Genomic DNA, 19101 nt, shown 5'->3' on the forward strand with positions numbered 1-19101 from the left:
AGCTCACAGACGGATGGCCTGACATTCTCCTGTAAAATTCTCTGATACAGTCATGGTTCCTTCTATTAAGGCAAGTCGTCCAGGTACTGAGGCAGCAAAGCATCCCCAAACCATCGCACTACCACCAGCATGCTCGACCCTTGGTATAAGGTTCTTACTATGGAATGCAGTGTTTAGTTTTCGCCAGGCACAATGGGACACTTATTGTCCAAAAAGTTATACTTTTGACTCATCTGTCCGTAGAACATTCCAAGAGTCTTGATGACCATCCAGGTGCTTTTTGACAAACTTGATGCAAATTTTTGGACGAGATGGGTCCAATTATGTCCGGCGAAAAGTATTCAACCCGAGTCATCAAGATAGTGTTTTTTTATTTTTTTTATGAATGTTTTACTAATGTTATAATTTTTCTTCCACTTTAACATTACAGTATTTCTTGTAGATCGTTGACAAAAAAATTACAATTAAATCAATTTTAATCGCACTTTGTAACAACAAAATGTGGAAAAAGTCAAGGGGTGTGTATACTTTCTGAAGGCACTGTAGTTGAAGACTGACACAGGTGACTTGGTCATAGTTGGATAGATTGATTCAGCTGAAAAAGCAGAGTTGATTTTCAGAAGAAGAAGCTAGTAAGCAGAAAGTATCTATCATCACTGTGTTCCCTCTCGGTTCGGTTCATCCTTCTGTTCTGTCACTAACCTGTTGCAGAGGCTCGTCTATGTAGTTGGAGCCAGTCAGTCTCCTGTCTATCTTTATAGGCTTCGGAGCCAACCTCAGCTCATCCAACGTCTGGGAGAGGGAGGGAGAGGGGAGACGGGAGAGAGAGAGAGGGAGAGAGGGAGACGGGAGAGAGAGGGAGGGAGAGAGGGAGACGGGAGAGAGAGGGAGGGAGAGAGGGAGACGGGAGAGAGAGAGAGGGAGAGAGGGAGATGTTGAGAGCGAGGAGGGGGAGGGGGTGGAAGAGAGAGAGAGAGAAAGAGATAGCCATTATTTATTTATTTGTGTGTGTGTGTGTGTGTGTCTGCGCGCACGCGTGTGGATGTGTGTGTGTCCTACCTTCAGTATACCCGTTTGCGTGGCCGGAAGGTAGGAGTGTTCACACTTCTCTAGATGTCTCTCTGAGTTGGTCTTCCCAAACAACAGAGTGACCGCAAAACCACTGGTGATGAGAGGAGAGGGAAAGGGAGAGGTGAGGAGAGAGGGAGAGGTGAGGAGAGAGGGAGAGGTGAGGAGAGGAGAGAGGGAGAGGTGAAAGGGGGGGAAAGGAGGAGAACAACATTTCTAGATTACACAACAAAGACAGCCCATTTCATATGAACACATCTATAAATGACTTCATAACTTCAAACTTGTGGTACACACTTACCCTCCTACGAAGCAGCAGATATAGAAGGCCAGGTAGAAGATAGCGAAGGGTCCGAAAGTGATGAGGAACAGCACCACTCCTAGACCCCCCCATCCCCACACAGACAGACTGGCCTACAGAAAAAGACAGAGACTTTATTTCACTTTTTTGTTGATCTATTTCACTTTTTTTGGCAATGTAAACATATGTTTGCCATGCCAATAAAGCCCTTTGAATTGAATTGAGAGAAAGAGGGAGCGAGAGAGAGAGCGAGAGAGAGAGCGAGAGAGGGAGCGAGAAAGAGGGTTAACGTACAGCAACAAATCAGCACCAATATCACCCACCTAATTTGACATTTTAGCTAAATAACACTAGAGAAAGTCAGATGGAGAGTGAGGGGGGAGAGTGATAGAGAGTTCCTCATCCTCAGGTTTCCTGCTATTGTCAGAGCAGGAAACAGAGAAACTAACTGCTGACCTCACCACTAACGGCGTTAGCTCTCTCACTGCATCCTAACACAGTCTCACACAGCTTACAGGCTCACGCTAACAAGCTAACTGCTAATGCTAGCTCTCGCATTGCAACCTGTGACCCAGTCTCATGCTAACAAGCTAACTGCTAATGCTATGCTAGCTTTCTCCCTGCATCCTGACCTTGTCTCACACAGCCTACAGTGCAGGCTAACACTAGCAAGCTAATGCTAGCAGGCTCCCTACGTAACCCAGTTTCCAGCCAATACTGGCACACATCATACAGGCTAACAACCTACAATGAGTTTATTCATTACCTCAGGTCATTAGCCTACATCTGAGAGTTTCTTCAGGCTACTTGAAAGACAGCCAGGCTAACAGCTAAAGCTGGTCCTAAATATATTCTGCATGAGGATTGTCTACCAGACGGTCTAAATTACAGATCATTTGTTTAGTTTACATTCTTCTGATGTTTTCTGAGAGAGGTAAACGTACCAGGAGTGCCAGGTGAGGTGATACGGGTGAGACAGGTGTCTGAGACTGTCACAGAGGGGTCATGCAGGTGAAACGGGGCAGGAAGGAAGGAAGGGAGAACTAGGCCATGGTTAACACAGACTGGCTCCTGAAAGGCCCAGGACAGGACAGGACAAGACAGGGCAGCTAGCGCTAGCCTATAAAGTAGCATGTTAAAAAGAAAGCATGACCAAGGGGAATAAAGAAGAGAAATTAAGACAGAATGTGATTTTGCCATCTGATCCAGAGCACCCTGCTGATCACTCACTGTAGAGTCACCACCCTGCTGATAGCTCTCACTGTAGGGTCACCCCAATGCTGATCACTCACTGTAGTCACCACCCTGCTGATTACACTCACTGTAGTCACCACCCTGCTGATTACACTCACTGTAGTCACCACCCTGCTGATCACTCTCACTGTAGAGCCACCACCCTGCTGATCACTCTCACTGTAGAGCCACCACCCTGCTGATCACTCTCACTGTAGAGCCACCACCCTGCTTATCACTCACTGTAGAGCCACCACCCTGCTGATCACTCTCACTGTAGAGCCACCACCCTGCTGATCACTCTCACTGTAGAGCCACCACCCTGCTGATTACACTCACTGTAGAGCCACCACCCTGCTGATCACTCTCACTGTAGAGCCACCACCCTGCTGATTACACTCACTGTAGTCACCACCCTGCTTATCACTCACTGAAGAATCACCATGCTGATGATAGTGATCAGGATAACATTGTGGGTTGTCTGTTTATCAGCTCAGGTTATCTACACTAGATGGATAGAGTTAGTGCCTGTGGTTCAGGTTATCTACACTAGATGGATAGAGTTAGTGCCTGTGGTTCAGGTTATCTACACTAGATGGATGGAGTTAGTGTCTGTGGTTCAGGTTATCTACACTAGATGGATAGAGTTAGTGTCTGTGGTTCAGGTTATCTACACTAGAGATGGACAGAGTTAGTGCCTGTGGTTCAGGTTATCTACACTAGAGATGGATAGAGTTAGTGTCTGTGGTTCAGGTTATCTACACTAGAGATGGACAGAGTTAGTGTCTGTGGTTCAGGTTATCTACACTAGAGATGGACAGAGTGCCGGTGGGATGAGATAACCATCGGTACAGGAGGAAGGTTTCTAAGGACACATAGGTATTGTTCTCACTCTGACATAACAATAGCCAATGACCTATCAGTAACCAACATCTACTGAACAAAAATATAATTGCAACATGTAAAGTTTTGGTCCCATGTTTCATGACAACAGAAGTGCAATGCTATTTGGTTAGCAGCCACACACACACAATTAAATTGGCGTGCAATGACAAAGCAAAGTATATTTAGCAAACATGATGCATCATATTTCTAATGTTTATCATTGAAAGAATGTAGACAGCTACTTTTTCTAATGCATTTTAACTTGCTACCAGAGAAAAACTACACAAGATGAAAGAAAAACTACACAATATGAAAGTACCAGAGATAAGTAGCCTACACATCAGTCAGAGAGCTGTCTGGATAGATAAGTAGCCTACACATCAGTCAGAGAGCTGTCTGGATAGATAAGTAGCCTACACATCATTCAGAGAGCTGTCTGGATAGATAAGTAGCCTACACATCAGTCAGAGAGCTGTCTGGATAGATAAGTAGCCTACACATCAGTCAGAGAGCTGTCTGGATAGATAAGTAGCCTACACATCAGTCAGAGAGCTGTCTGGATAGATAAGTAGCCTACACATCAGTCAGAAAGCTGTCTGGATAGATAAGTAGCCTACACATCAGTCAGAGAGCTGTCTGGATAGATAAGTAGCCTACACATCAGTCAGAGAGCTGTCTGGATAGATAAGTAGCCTACACATCAGTCAGAGAGCTGTCTGGATAGATAAGTAGCCTACACATCAGTCAGAGAGCTGTCTGGATAGATAAGTAGCCTACACATCAGTCAGAAAGCTGTCTGGATAGATAAGTAGCCTACACATCAGTCAGAGAGCTGTCTGGATAGATAAGTAGCCTACACATCAGTCAGAGAGCTGTCTGGTGATCCAACGATGAGAGCAAATATATTTAATCTGAGTGGAGAAGTACAACTGAAGCACAAAATGTGTCCTCCTACATTCATGATTTGGAGCGAATCCTGACTGAAGCCGAGCAGAATGTACAATAAGAAGCATTTTAGATCAGCTTTTACAAAACGCAGCAAGATATTTATGCGTTTTATCTTTCCTTTTCTGCGTAAAAAACACAGAATCCTGCGTTATGACCCCTGGAGAGTCAGTAGAACCGCAGAGTTTCTAAACCCAGAGGCTCAACATCACAAGACTTCCAGGAATGGTTGCAAAGCAGACTCTGCAGACCAGACCGAGGTTCGGGGTTTGAGTCAATGAGAGAAGTGAAACATTATTTCTTAGTTGTTAATTTTCTCGAATTCTAAATCCACAACCGAGATTCGAGCCAATGTCTTAAGTAGCTGAACATGTTATTACTCCAACTGACACTTTTAAATTTTCGTCAAAAATAACGTTATACGCATGCGCAGTTCGGCGCGAGACGACCGTTAGACCCTTAATATCTGTATTGTTTTAACATTTGGAAATAAATAGCGCCCCTTGTGTGCACTGCCGGTAATACAGTATAACCTGGTATGGATAATCGTAAAATAACACCCAACCCTAGTCTAGAGAGCATGACTCAGCGTGTCAGAACCATAGCAACAGTGTTCTAGAATGTGTTGAAACATGGCCACTCCTCTGTCACAGTAACAAAGTGCACCACATAATTACACAAGCACGTACATGCACACACATGTATCCTTCATCTGTTCAAAAGACCGGTCATGTCATGGATGTACGTATGGAATGTTTAGAGGATTCCAGAACATCATACACACACAGTGGATGGGTCCTGACCTTTGCAGGGGTCAGGGTGATGGTTTTGAGTAGTACAGCAGCATTACTGCTATGAGCATCACACCAGGCAGGAGATAGCAGCAGCATCCTTCCAGTTGACACAGTTTTAACATCAACACCGTCTGTTCCAATCAACCACACTGGACAGAGCCGGGCTATCCCTACACAACTTCATATTACACACACACACACACACACACACACAGAAACGCACACACACAGCGTTTCCCTCACTCACAGAATCGTACAGCCTTGTCAGTCTCTTCCTGCTCACAAATTCACGTGAGAGTAAACAACACAACGTGAGAGTAAACAACACAACGTGAGAGTAAACAACACAACGTGAGAGTAAACAACACAACGTGAGAGTAAACAACACAACGTGAGAGAGTAAACAACACAACGTGAGAGAGTAAACAACACAACGTGAGAGTAAACAACACAACGTGAGAGTAAACAACACAACGTGAGAGTAAACAACACAACGTGAGAGAGTAAACAACACAACGTGAGAGTAAACAACACAACGTGAGAGTAAACAACACAACGTGAGAGTAAACAACACAACGTGAGAGTAAACAACACAACGTGAGAGTAAACAACACAACGGGCAAATAACAACAGAGCACTGACTTCTACAGGTCGTTGACCTCAGTGCTACAGCCTATTATATTACACTATTACAAAAAAATTAAAAAATACCTGCATCCTACACACACTAGCTAAGGGACTGGGCTGTCAGAGAGAGCTTTATTTCACTAACGGTAGGCTAAATCTCAAATGCTACCTTAGGCTAGTTCTGGTGAGAAGTAGCATACTAGTAGGGTGTCATTTGAAACAACCTAAAACATGTTACTCACCCTGACTGAGGAATGAACATGCCTGGTCACCAGTCAGAACTTTGTACTGCTAACACCAGCCAGTCCACACACACTTTTGATCGTAAGGCTCACCTGGTATCTTTTTATTCAATCAGTCAGGGTCTTTATACTACTAACAGCAGGGATAAGGAGGCCTCTCCTCATTCACGAGGTGCCTGGCTGCTAGTAGACGTCCTTGACTTGACACACACACACAGGTAATGGTGTTAGCGGGCCCATATCAGCAGGCCAGAGCCAGCGTTATCACAGTGGAGCCGCCAGGGAACAGTCACTGTCTGAATACAGGGACAGATAGGTAGTCATGGTATTGCTGGTGGCTAGCCTCCTTCACTCTGATTGAGGCTAACCTTATCTGCGCTAAGGGCAGACAGGTAGGCATGGAGGGAGGGGCTAGTGGGAGAGAATAGAAATCAAAACAACAACAGTTCAGCACGGTGAGTCACTCACCGGCCACAACAAATCAAAACAACAGAACTGTGGGTAACAATTATGTTAACGTCTTCCGTGATAATGTAGGGTAGCAAGAAGGTTCAGGGAAACTCCTCTCTGCCCACCATAGACTCAGTCAGCTGTAAAGAGTCTCACCTATAGCTAGCTGTGGTCATACCATGTCTCGTCTCTCATCCACTCCACTGTATAATGTCCATCATTCAGCTAAAGGATGACAGGGTTTATTAAACCACTACTATTTACAGGCTGAGGTAGCAGTCAGTGTACTGTCCTAAATGCGCAGCAGAAACTGCCCTGAGCCGAAGGCTGAGAGTAAAGCCTCTATTCCCTTGCTAGAAAACTACCGTAGCACACTGGTCAACGGGATAGTGGAGACTGGAGAGGATGTCATAGGCGTCTGGTTCACACACGCCATCAGAGGACGAGAGCCAACGGTTCCAAATGCAAGAGAAGGGTTCCGAACGAGAGCGAAGGGTTCCAAAACAAGAGCAAAATAGTTTTAAAGCTTAGTTGCATCTTGTAAATCCATTTTTGGACTTACAAGTAATGATATATACACATTGATTATTGAAGAATATAACTTATAAATGCCTCATGAGCTTAGTTCAACTGTCGTACACCACCAGAACCCAAAATAAGCTTATAATTTTGATATCATGGATGGTCAGTCCTTGCATCCATAGCTGTCTATTAATCTGAGAGTAGGTTGATTCCTCAGCTTCCTAACCTCTCTGCATTACAACCAAATGATGATAAATGTACTATATTACCTATTGGATCACTAAAAAATACAACATTTACATTACCGTGTAGTTTACCAATAAAATGGTCTGATGGTGATGTGGATATACTCTGAATACATATCCCAAAATAAATAAATGATCTCATTCCAATACATTTTAATAGAAAGTTAGCAAAAATAGATAAGATCTTGCTACCATGGAAAGGTAAATACCTGTCTATTTGTGGAAAAATCACCCTGATTAACTCTTTAGTATTATCCCAGTTTACCTATTTGCTTATGGTCTTGCCTACAGTTTTTTAAATTAGATGAGAAAAATATATTTAAAAAAATTTCGAATGGCAAGCCAGACAAAATTAAACGGGCCTATTTATATAATGAATATGAATTCGGAGGACAGAAATGATTAAATATGAAAGCATTAGACCTATTACTAAAAGCTTCAGTCATACAAAAGTTATACTTAAATCCAAATTGGTTCTCTAGCAAATTAGTAAGATTGTCTCACGCCATGTTCAAGAATGACCTTTTTCCCTTTATTCAGATTACAACCGCTCACTTTCAGTTATTTGAAAAGGAAATAATCTCCCAAATATCACTATTTCTAAAACAAGCCATAGAAAGTTGGTTGCAATTTCAATTTAATCCTCCAGAAACGACAGAACAAATATTGCCACAAATATTGTGGTTAAACTCAAATTGATAAAAAAGTTATTTTTTGAAAAAATGTTTAAAAAAGGTATAATCTTCATTACATTTACATTTTAGTCAGTTAGCAGACGCTCTTATCCAGAGCGACTTACAGTTAGTGAGTGCATACATTTTCATACTTCATAAATGATATCATAGGTAGAACTGGTGGAATTGTCGCACATGCAGCTAACAAAAACATATGGAAATGTCTGCTCTACCCAAAATTACAACCAAATAATTGCAGCATTACCGCAAAAATGGAAGAGGAAAGTGGAAGGGGGAAAAAGTAAGGAACTTGCCTGTCGGCCCTACATTAAAGACCATCATTGGTTAAAGAAAATGGTGATAAATAAAAAAGTATACCAGTTTCATTTAAGGACCAAAGGATTGACAGCCGTCTCACATAGATTGCAAAATAGTTGGGAAGAGATTTGACTTACCGTTTCCATGGCAAATAGTTTATGAACTGATACGCAAAACGACGCCGGATTCATAACGTTTAATTATTATACAAAATTCTTGCAACCAATAGAATGTTATTTATATGGGGTATACAATCGTCCCAGCTCTGCAGATTTTGCTGCGAAGAGACAAAATCATTAGATCATTTGTTTTGGTACTGTCCATTTGTAGCTTGTTTTTGGTCACAGGTCCAGGAATAACTGCAGGATTGCAATATTTACCTGGAGCTAACCCTGCAGATAGCACTACTGGGTGATCTGAAAAGTCATAGTCAATCGATCAATAATATAATAATACTTTTAGCAAAAATGTTTATTTTCAATTTACAATCTGTAGAAACAATGAGAATAGAATGGTTCAGAACTTTTGTGAAACATCACAGTACAGTTGAGAAATATATGGCAAGTAGAAATCCAATATGGATGGTGTTAGAGAGATAGATGGGTGGTGTTGAATGGAGCTGAAGGTTGGGACTAATAACAACAAAATAACTAATGTAAAACATACGGTGTCCATAATAAGTATATAGGTTGAGAACTTTTGTGAAAGAGCACATTTACATTTACATTTTACATTTTAGTCATTTAGCAGACGCTCTTATCCAGAGCGACTTACAGATAGCACATACATTATTTTATCGAACCCACAACCCTGGCGTTGCAAACGCCATGCTCTACCAACTGAGCTACATCCCCTGCCGGCCATTCCCTCCCCTACCCTGGACGACGCTGGGCCAATTGTGCGCCGCCCCATGGGTCTCCCGGTCGCGGCCGGCTACGACAGAGCCTGGATTCGAACCAGGATCTCTAGTGGCACAGCTAGCACTGCGATGCAGTGCCTTAGACCACTGCGCCACTCGGGATATGGCATGAGGCAGGGTGGCCACTTTCCAATTAAGGATTCTGGCTTTAAACAAGAGCTCAAGGTTCCAAGCTGAAGCAGCACAAAGCATTCCTTGAAGACAAAAACAGTTGTCCCCATCACATGAAATCAGTCAGTCAGGTTTCACTTCCCTCGGTCACCACAGCCCCTGTGACCCATGGCAGTGACTAAGGGTTTAGGCAGTGCTTCATTTGTAAATTGGGAGGTGACCTGGGGGATTCGGAGGTACTGGAATGCATGAGAATAATATATATTTTTTAAATATTCCCCTTTATAATAAAGCATTGCATGATCCCCTTTATAATAAAGCATTGCATGATCCCCTTTATAATAAAGCATTGCATGATCCCCTTTATAATAAAGCATTGCATGATCCCCTTTATAATAAAGCATTGCATGATCCCCTTTATAATAAAGCATTGCATGATTCCCTTTATAATAAAGCATTGCATGATTCCCTTTATAATAAAGCATTGCATGATCCCCTTTATAATAAAGCATTGCATGATCCCCTTTATAATAAAGCATTGCATGATTCCCTTTATAATAAAGCATTGCATGATCCCCTTTATAAAGCATTGCATGATCCCCTTTATAATAAAGCATTGCATGATTCCCTTTATAATAAAGCATTGCATGATCCCCTTTATAATAAAGCATTGCATGATCCCCTTTATAATAAAGCATTGCATGATCCTCTTTATAATAAAGCATTGCATGATTCCCTTTATAATAAAGCATTGCATGATCCCCTTTATAATAAAGCATTGCATGATCCCCTTTATAATAAAGCACTGCATGATCCCCTTTATAATAAAGCATTGCATGATCCCCTTTATAATAAAGCATTGCATGATCCCCTTTATAATAAAGCATTGCATGATCCCCTTTATAATAAAGCATTGCATGATTCCCTTTATAATAAAGCATTGCATGATCCCCTTTATAATAAAGCATTGCATGATCCCCTTTATAATAAAGCATTGCATGATTCCCTTTATAATAAAGCATTGCATGATCCCCTTTATAATAAAGCATTGCATGATTCCCTTTATAATAAAGCATTGCATGATCCCCTTTATAATAAAGCATTGCATGATCCCCTTTATAATAAAGCATTGCATGATCCCCTTTATAATAAAGCATTGCATGATCCCCTTTATAATAAAGCATTGCATGATTCCCTTTATAATAAAGCATTGCATGATCCCCTTTATAATAAAGCATTGCATGTTCCCCTTTATAATAAAGCATTGCATGATTCCCTTTATAATAAAGCATTGCATGATCCCCTTTATAATAAAGCATTGCATGATTCCCTTTATAATAAAGCATTGCATGATCCCCTTTATAATAAAGCATTGCATGATCCCCTTTATAAAGCATTGCATGATTCCCTTTATAATAAAGCATTGCATGATTCCCTTTATAATAAAGCATTGCATGATCCCCTTTATAAAGCATTGCATGATTCCCTTTATAATAAAGCATTGCATGATCCCCTTTATAATAAAGCATTGCATGATCCCCTTTATAATAAAGCATTGCATGATTCCCTTTATAATAAAGCATTGCATGATCCCCTTTATAATAAAGCATTGCATGATTCCCTTTATAATAAAGCATTGCATGATCCCCTTTATAATAAAGCATTGCATGATTCCCTTTATAATAAAGCATTGCATGATTCCCTTTATAATAAAGCATTGCATGATTCCCTTTATAATAAAGCATTGCATGATCCCCTTTATAAAGCATTGCATGATTCCCTTTATAATAAAGCATTGCATGATCCCCTTTATAATAAAGCATTGCATGATCCCCTTTATAATAAAGCATTGCATGATTCCCTTTATAATAAAGCATTGCATGATCCCCTTTATAATAAAGCATTGCATGATCCCCTTTATAATAAAGCATTGCATGATCCCCTTTATAATAAAGCATTGCATGATCCCCTTTATAATAAAGCATTGCATGATCCCCTTTATAATAAAGCATTGCATGATCCCCTTTATAATAAAGCATTGCATGATCCCCTTTATAATAAAGCATTGCATGATCCCCTTTATAATAAAGCATTGCATGATCCCCTTTATAATAAAGCATTGCATGATCCCCTTTATAATAAAGCATTGCATGATCCCCTTTATAATAAAGCATTGCATGATTCCCTTTATAATAAAGCATTGCATGATCCCCTTTATAATAAAGCATTGCATGTTCCCCTTTATAATAAAGCATTGCATGTTCCCCTTTATAATAAAGCATTGCATGATCCCCTTTATAATAAAGCATTGCATGATCCCCTTTATAATAAAGCATTGCATGATTCCCTTTATAATAAAGCATTGCATGATCCCCTTTATAATAAAGCATTGCATGATTCCCTTTATAATAAAGCATTGCATGATCCCCTTTATAATAAAGCATTGCATGATCCCCTTAATAATAAAGCATTGCATGATTCCCTTTATAATAAAGCATTGCATGATTCCCTTTATAATAAAGCATTGCATGATCCCCTTTATAATAAAGCATTGCATGATTCCCTTTATAATAAAGCATTGCATGATTCCCTTTATAATAAAGCATTGCATGATTCCCTTTATAATAAAGCATTGCATGATTCCCTTTATAATAAAGCATTGCATGATCCCCTTTATAAAGCATTGCATGATTCCCTTTATAATAAAGCATTGCATGATCCCCTTTATAATAAAGCATTGCATGATCCCCTTTATAATAAAGCATTGCATGATCCCCTTTATAATAAAGCATTGCATGATCCCCTTTATAATAAAGCATTGCATGATTCCCTTTATAATAAAGCATTGCATGATTCCCTTTATAATAAAGCATTGCATGATCCCCTTTATAATAAAGCATTGCATGATTCCCTTTATAATAAAGCATTGCATGATCCCCTTTATAATAAAGCATTGCATGATCCCCTTTATAATAAAGCATTGCATGCATTGTCATCACTTTTGTGTGCTGGCATAGAGCAGCTTGCAGAAGTTGCACACATGGGGAAATTTTTTTTAAGCGCATTTTATAAACGCATTTCATTCAATACTACATCATTTTTAGATTACTGGAGACTTTAACAGAATATTTTTCAATACCTCACAAATGATCGAAAGGCTACTTTGACACTGACAAACTGAGATCAATAGAAACCGTCCTAGTCTTTTAATCCATCAATAGCCTAGGCGTGTGGAGACACATATTGTACAATATGAGGAGGAAATTATAGTCCTAAAAAAAGCTTTTCAGTTTCACTGACTCACCCAATGATGCGCAGCTCACTCACCGGCGACGGCCGATGAACTCGTGCCAAAAGCCTTTACTTTGTAAAACAATGCTGTTCGCTCAACAGGCCTATTTGGAAGTTGATAACATCATCGGTAGCCTACAGACAGACTATTCTTCTCCTTTCAGCAGAATCCATTTGCTTTCCAACCTGTGTTTTCCCGCAACTGTGGTTTAAATAGTACGAAAGGCCTGTTTTGGCTGCACGATGTTCACTGACAGACTTTCCACGCTTTCCCGACTGTAGGTGATGCCTTGTGATTGGGCTAAACACAATCCACAGCTAGGCATAAAAAATAAAAATAAAAATGTATAAGCTATTGATCCTGGTGTGGTATTCTGAATGATTTCATTCCTTTCTGAACAGACAGCAGTAATTCTATAACTTTAGCAAATGCGTTTCAATTTATCAGGGGCGCTGCGGCACCTCCTGCACCCTTCCCTCGGCTATGATTCTGTAAGGAAATAAATGATGAAGTGCAACGCTGGAGAGATGAGTCAATCAGAGCAGAAAGAGGGAGAGAAATCACAGAAAGTGAATCTCATTCTATCCTTGTGAGATACAGGCGCGCTTCTCTCTCTCTCTCACCAAAGCAACGGCCACACGTTGCTCTATAGGCTACGATGTTACGCAAACCATAAATCCGGGCCGGTCAAACACAAATCAATTCTTAGAATATCAGGCACATTTTCACACTAAGTTGTTTAGGCGGGCAGGAGAATTACAGGAGGCGTCGATTGAATTACCTCCGATTTTATTCAACTTTTTACATTGCAAACAATGTTGTTGTTTTTTTCATGCAACGAGAGGTACCGGATGTTGGCAAATGGGTTCTGGAACAAAAGAGTCCAAAACTGAGAGGTGACTGGTCCTGTTCCAATTAAGCATTGGGGTTAGGGGTAAGAGGTCAGGGGTCAGGGGTCAGCGAATTCCTGTTTCAGCTCTGACAGCGGCACAGACCCCTTGATCCCCATGACAGTGAGGAGTTACTAGCGTTGGGAAAGGGGTTAGGGTTTATTTAGTGAGGGATTAACATTTACATTTACGTCATTTAGCAGACGCTCTTATCCAGAGCGACTTACAGTTAGTGCCTACATTATTTTATTTTTTCATACTGGCCCCCCGTGGGAATCGAACCCACAACCCTGGCGTTGCAAACACCATGCTCTACCAACCGAGCTACCTCCTTGCCGGCCATTCCCTCCCCTACCCTGGACGACGCTGGGCCAATTGTGCGCCGCCCCATTGGTCTCCCGGTTGCGGCCGACTACGACAGAGCCTGGATTTGAACTCTAGTGACACAGCTAGCACTGCGATGCAGTGCCTTAGACCACTGCGCCACTCGGGAGATTAACTCAGCACATTAATGCTCTCCTCTGAGAAAGTGAGTGGATCTCCCAGAGGGGGAGGGAGGGAGCTTGGGCTGAGCTGGGCTGGGGGGCCTCAGTATGATGACGTATACTGGGCTCACTGCTCCTGCTGCTCCCATAGACTGCGGACTGTTAAAGCTGTCTTGGGTGACCCCAGGCTGATGCAGGCCGCGTGTGCGTGCGTGTCTGTGTGGAGGAGCAGTTCTGATGGACTGGCGCCTCCCTGTCACTAAGCTGTGATTAAGACAGATGAATGAGATTTAGCTGTGAGAGGAACACATCTCAGCGAGGGTGTTATTACACTAACACCAGTTACACCACAACAGCCATCTCCCTTCAGTCTGCCCGGGTTGTGTTCAGTCAGGCCCTAACAATTGTCAAAGACTCCAGCCACCAAAGTCATAGACTGTTCTCTCTGGTACCCCAAAGCGAGCGGTACCGATGCACCAAGTCTGTTGCCAACAGGACCCTGAACAGCTTCTACCCCCAAGCCATAAGACTGCTAAATAGTTAATTAAAAAGTTCACCAATAGTGACTATCTGCATTGACCCACTAACTCTTTTGACTCATCACATACGCTGCTGCTACAGTTTATTGTCTATCCTGATGCCTAGTCACTTTATCCCTACCTATATGTACATACTGTATCTACCTCCATTACCTCGTACCCCTGCACATGGACTCAGGACTGGTACCCCATGTACAGTGGGGGAAAAAAGTATTTAGTCAGCCACCAATTGTGCAAGTTCTCCCACTTTTCATCATAGGTACACGTCAACTATGACAGACAAAATGAGAAGAAAAAAATCCAAAAAATCACATTGCAGGATTTTTTATGAATTTATTTGCAAATTATGGTGGAAAATAAGTATTTGGTCAATAACAAAAGTTTCTCAATACTTTGTTATATACCCTTTGTTGGCAATGACAATGACACAGGTCAAACGTTTTCTGTAAGTCTTCACAAGGTTTTCACACTGTTGCTGGTATTTTGGCCCATTCCTCCATGCAGATCTCCTCTAGAGCAGTGATGTTTTGGGGCTGTCGCTGGGCAACACGGACTTTCAACTCCCTCCAAAGATTTTCTATGGGGTTGAGATCTGGAGACTGGCTAGGCCACTCCAGGACCTTGAAATGCTTCTTACGAAGCCACTCCTTCATTGCCCGGGCGGTGTGTTTGGGATCATTGTCATGCTGAAAGACCCAGCCACGTTTCATCTTCAATGCCCTTGCTGATGGAAGGAGGTTTTCACTCAAAATCTCACGATACATGGCCCCATTCATTCTTTCCTTTACACGGATCAGTCGTCCTGGTCCCTTTGCAGAAAAACAGCCCCAAAGCATGATGTTTCCACCCCCATGCTTCACAGTAGGTATGGTGTTCTTTGGATGCAACTCAGCATTCTTTGTCCTCCAAACACGACGAGTTGAGTTTTTACCAAAAAGTTATATTTTGGTTTCATCTGACCATATGACATTCTCCCAATCCTCTTCTGGATCATCCAAATGCACTCTAGCAAACTTCAGACGGGCCTGGACATGTACTGGCTTAAGCAGGGGGACACGTCTGGCACTGCAGGATTTGAGTCCCTGGCGGCGTAGTGTGTTACTGATGGTAGGCTTGTTACTTTGGTCCCAGCTCTCTGCAGGTCATTCACTAGGTCCCCCTGTGTGGTTCTGGGATTTTTGCTCACCGTTCTTGTGATCATTTTGACCCCACGGGGTGAGATCTTGCGTGGAACCCCAGATCGAGGGAGATTATCAGTGGTCTTGTATGTCTTCCATTTCCTAATAATTGCTCCCACAGTTGATTTCTTCAAACCAAGCTGCTTACCTATTGCAGATTCAGTCTTCCCAGCCTGGTGCAGGTCTACAATTTTGTTTCTGGATTTTTTTGTTGTTATTCTGTCTCTCACTGTTCAAATAAACCTACCATTAAAATTATAGACTGATAATTTCTTTGTCAGTGGGCAAACGTACAAAATCAGCAGGGGATCAAATACTTTTTTCTCTCACTGTAAATAAACTATTCTGCTATGGGGTTGTCTGATTGTTCTATTCATTACTCGTTTTGTTTGCAGAGGAAAAGTACATTTGGACTGTTCTAGCATTTTTAAAGTGCGCCTTGGCAGATTTTTTTCATGTTTAATATTTTTTTTGGCGTGGAGGCAATGATTTTGACGTGGCGCAGCGCCACAGTTAAATGACTGAGCATATGTTTTGAAAACCGGAGCTGAAGGTTCGAGTTGCCAAACGTCAGCCTCGAAACCTTAATAACTTATAGAAGATCTGCAAAGAGGAGTGGAACAAAATCCCTCCTGAGATGTGTGCAAACCTGGTAACCAACTACAAGAAACGTCTGACCTCTGTGATTGCCAACAAGGGTTTTGCCACCAAGTACTAAGTCATGTTTTGCAGAGGGGTCAAATACTTATTTCCCTCATTAAAATGCAAATAATTTTATAACATTTTTGACATACGTTTTTCTGGATTTTTTTGTTGTTATTCTGTCTCTCACTGTTCAAATAAACCTACCATTAAAATTATAGACTGATCATGTCTTTGTCAGTGGGCAAACGTACAAAATCAGCAGGGGATCAAATACTTTTTTCCCTCACTGTACCTCGTCGGCTTGTTGTTCTGTGTTCTGTGAGAAATATTCCTCTCGAGGCGCATTCAAGTTTCGAGTGCCATAGGGAGGGAAACCTGCATTCTGACAAGCAATCAATGCACAGCAAATTCTTGCAATTGCGGGGAAAATAGCATGTTTAATGGCATTTGTTAAAAAGAGGGCGATCCCAGCTTTCCATTCAAACTTTATTTCTCAACTCCTAAATATGCGTGAAGTGCACCATTGTAAACCCAGAGTTTTTAGCAGCATCATGGTTAAGCAGTTTCCACTCAGCAATTCACAGTGAGTGCATAGGAGAGTGGGGCTAAATGTAACATGGGTCTATTGTCGGTTAACTTGGGGTAAAACGCCACCCTACCTCAGAATCATTTTTTTGGAGTGACTTAAATTGTGATGAGACAGATGACATTTTTTGTTGAGCAAGAGTAGTGGCAACCAGGGAAGGTGTTGGGGTAGGTGGCGTGTTACCCCGGGTGGCGGTTCACCCCAAGTTTTTTGGGACATGAAATTAATCAATAGGCTGCTAATTAGTTAAAAAGATTACATTTGGGATCTAGCTAATGATTAGCCCAATAGGATACATGCAGATAGGCTACCCCATGCTTCAGCCTATTTATTTATAGCCACTATGCTGCATCAGTTGGGCTACAGGTGATAATGCTTATTGCTAATAGCATACCAGATAATATGGGCCATGCATAGGCTAAATGCATGGTCAAATATGTTCAAATAATTTAAACAAATAACTGTATCAATATGTTATAGGGCCCATTTCTGGAGGTGGAAATCATATTTTGGAGTAGAAAATTGAGATTCTCAGTCTTTCTACATAAACCCCCTCATCTTTCATATCAGCGAAAAATATATATACACTTACTGTAGCAGTTTTGCACATATCCATATGCTGTGTGTGCCTCCAGTTGACAAACTACACTTCCTCCCCAGTTATGCCTACACACAGATGTTCGGAGCACGCCAGATAGCTAACTAGCACAGGTTACCGCCTCTGTCTTCTGTTGTGGGAACACTAACCCTACCCCTAAAAAAGGTGTGTAGTAATTTAACCTTTTATTATTATTCTCCCTGATGTTAAAGAACTGTTCCTTATGTTTCCAAAACCGTACAGCAAGAGATGCGTTTTAATGTTCAGAACGAGCGACAGGTCTCCCCCGGACTATCGTCAATAGGCGCTAAAGGTAGTTGACGTTAACATCTATTTGCAGCATCATGATGATGTGGCCGGTAACACACTTTGCTTCTTGAAAGTCCAATATCTTGAAAACTTGACTGCTGTCACTCAAAACATTTCGAGAGTGTATTAACAGTGGACTAAAGGACAAAAAAATTCCAAAATATAGTTTGAGTGGAATTCCCCTTTAACTAGTTAGCTAGCAGGCGAAGTTAGATATTGCCAGGAAGCAAATAGAGCAACTGACATCGATGTTGCTAGCCACCACCTAGCTAGCCAACTAACTATTTTGGGACGCACCCATTCCATTATCACCTGAGCTAAAGAGATTTTCCTCTTAGCAACGTCGTTACAACTCATAATGTGATCGCATAACGTTGGTTATTTAACCCAGCCAGCAAGCTAATTCCAGCACGATGTTGTCACTAAGGATAACTTCAGCTCATCGTATTAGCTGTCTAATCCTGGACTGACTAACACGGAGTTAGCAAGGAGGCTTTTTCAAAACAGACTGTCTGTCTGTGCTCGTCTTCCTGAGTTTACCTGTGGTCCGATGCTAAACGGTTAGCTAGCTATGTGGCTAGCTAGCTGTCACTGCCCAGCGCAGAAAACAAACTATAGACTCGCGTTTAAGCGAGTATGAACTTACCTCTGCAAACATCGTTTACAATGTTGTGGATGTCGAGGCTTGGGCTAATCCCGCCACATTGTACGAGGCGTAACTATATAGTTTAAAAACGGTTGTATCTCCACTCTCCGTAGTCTCTTCGGAGAGTCGCCATGTTGCAGCTTTACGTCTCAGGCACCCCGTTTCTCGACGTCGCTCTCTGATTGGTTGAAAAACTGTTATGACGCAAGCAACACACCCGTGACTGGCAATGTTGTTTAATTCTACAAACATTCTAATGGATTACTTTTACAACTGCAACTGAGCCAAAAAAATTATCTGAAACACTCAAACACATATTCGACATTTATGATGTTGTATTAAATGTGCAACGTTATCTTCGATTGTTGCTACTGTTGTGCAGATAGCCTGCCGTACAAAGTTATTGTTGATGGACTGTATACACAACATGACAGCTATATGAAAATGTAGCATAGCCTACCTCTCAACATCAAATCAAGTAGCAAAGAACTATCAAGTGCATGATTGACCAGTGGTTGACAACTTACCATCTAACCTGCAAAGAGATCGAGGGAAGGCAAGAAGGGCCTTCTATGCCATCAAAAGGAACATAAAATTCA

General features: G+C 41.6%; 1 protein-coding gene across 1 annotated transcript in view; it reads right to left on the reverse strand.

The window, feature by feature from the left end:
* Positions 1-18643, reverse strand: part of LOC121572272 (sorting nexin-13) — a 49183-nt gene extending 30540 nt beyond the window's left edge. Inside the window, exons 1-4 of the mRNA XM_041884290.2 lie at positions 18503-18643; positions 1370-1482; positions 1060-1162; positions 703-792 (exon numbers count right to left, since the gene is read on the reverse strand). Coding sequence (XP_041740224.2) covers positions 703-792; positions 1060-1162; positions 1370-1482; positions 18503-18514 — 318 coding nt within the window. The 5' untranslated portion in view covers positions 18515-18643. The remainder of the gene's footprint in view (positions 1-702; positions 793-1059; positions 1163-1369; positions 1483-18502) is intronic.
* Between the last annotated feature and the right edge of the window lie 458 nt (positions 18644-19101).

The sequence above is a fragment of the Coregonus clupeaformis genome, chromosome 8 (genome assembly GCF_020615455.1).
Source record: "Coregonus clupeaformis isolate EN_2021a chromosome 8, ASM2061545v1, whole genome shotgun sequence".
Classification (NCBI taxonomy): Eukaryota; Metazoa; Chordata; class Actinopteri; order Salmoniformes; family Salmonidae; genus Coregonus; species Coregonus clupeaformis.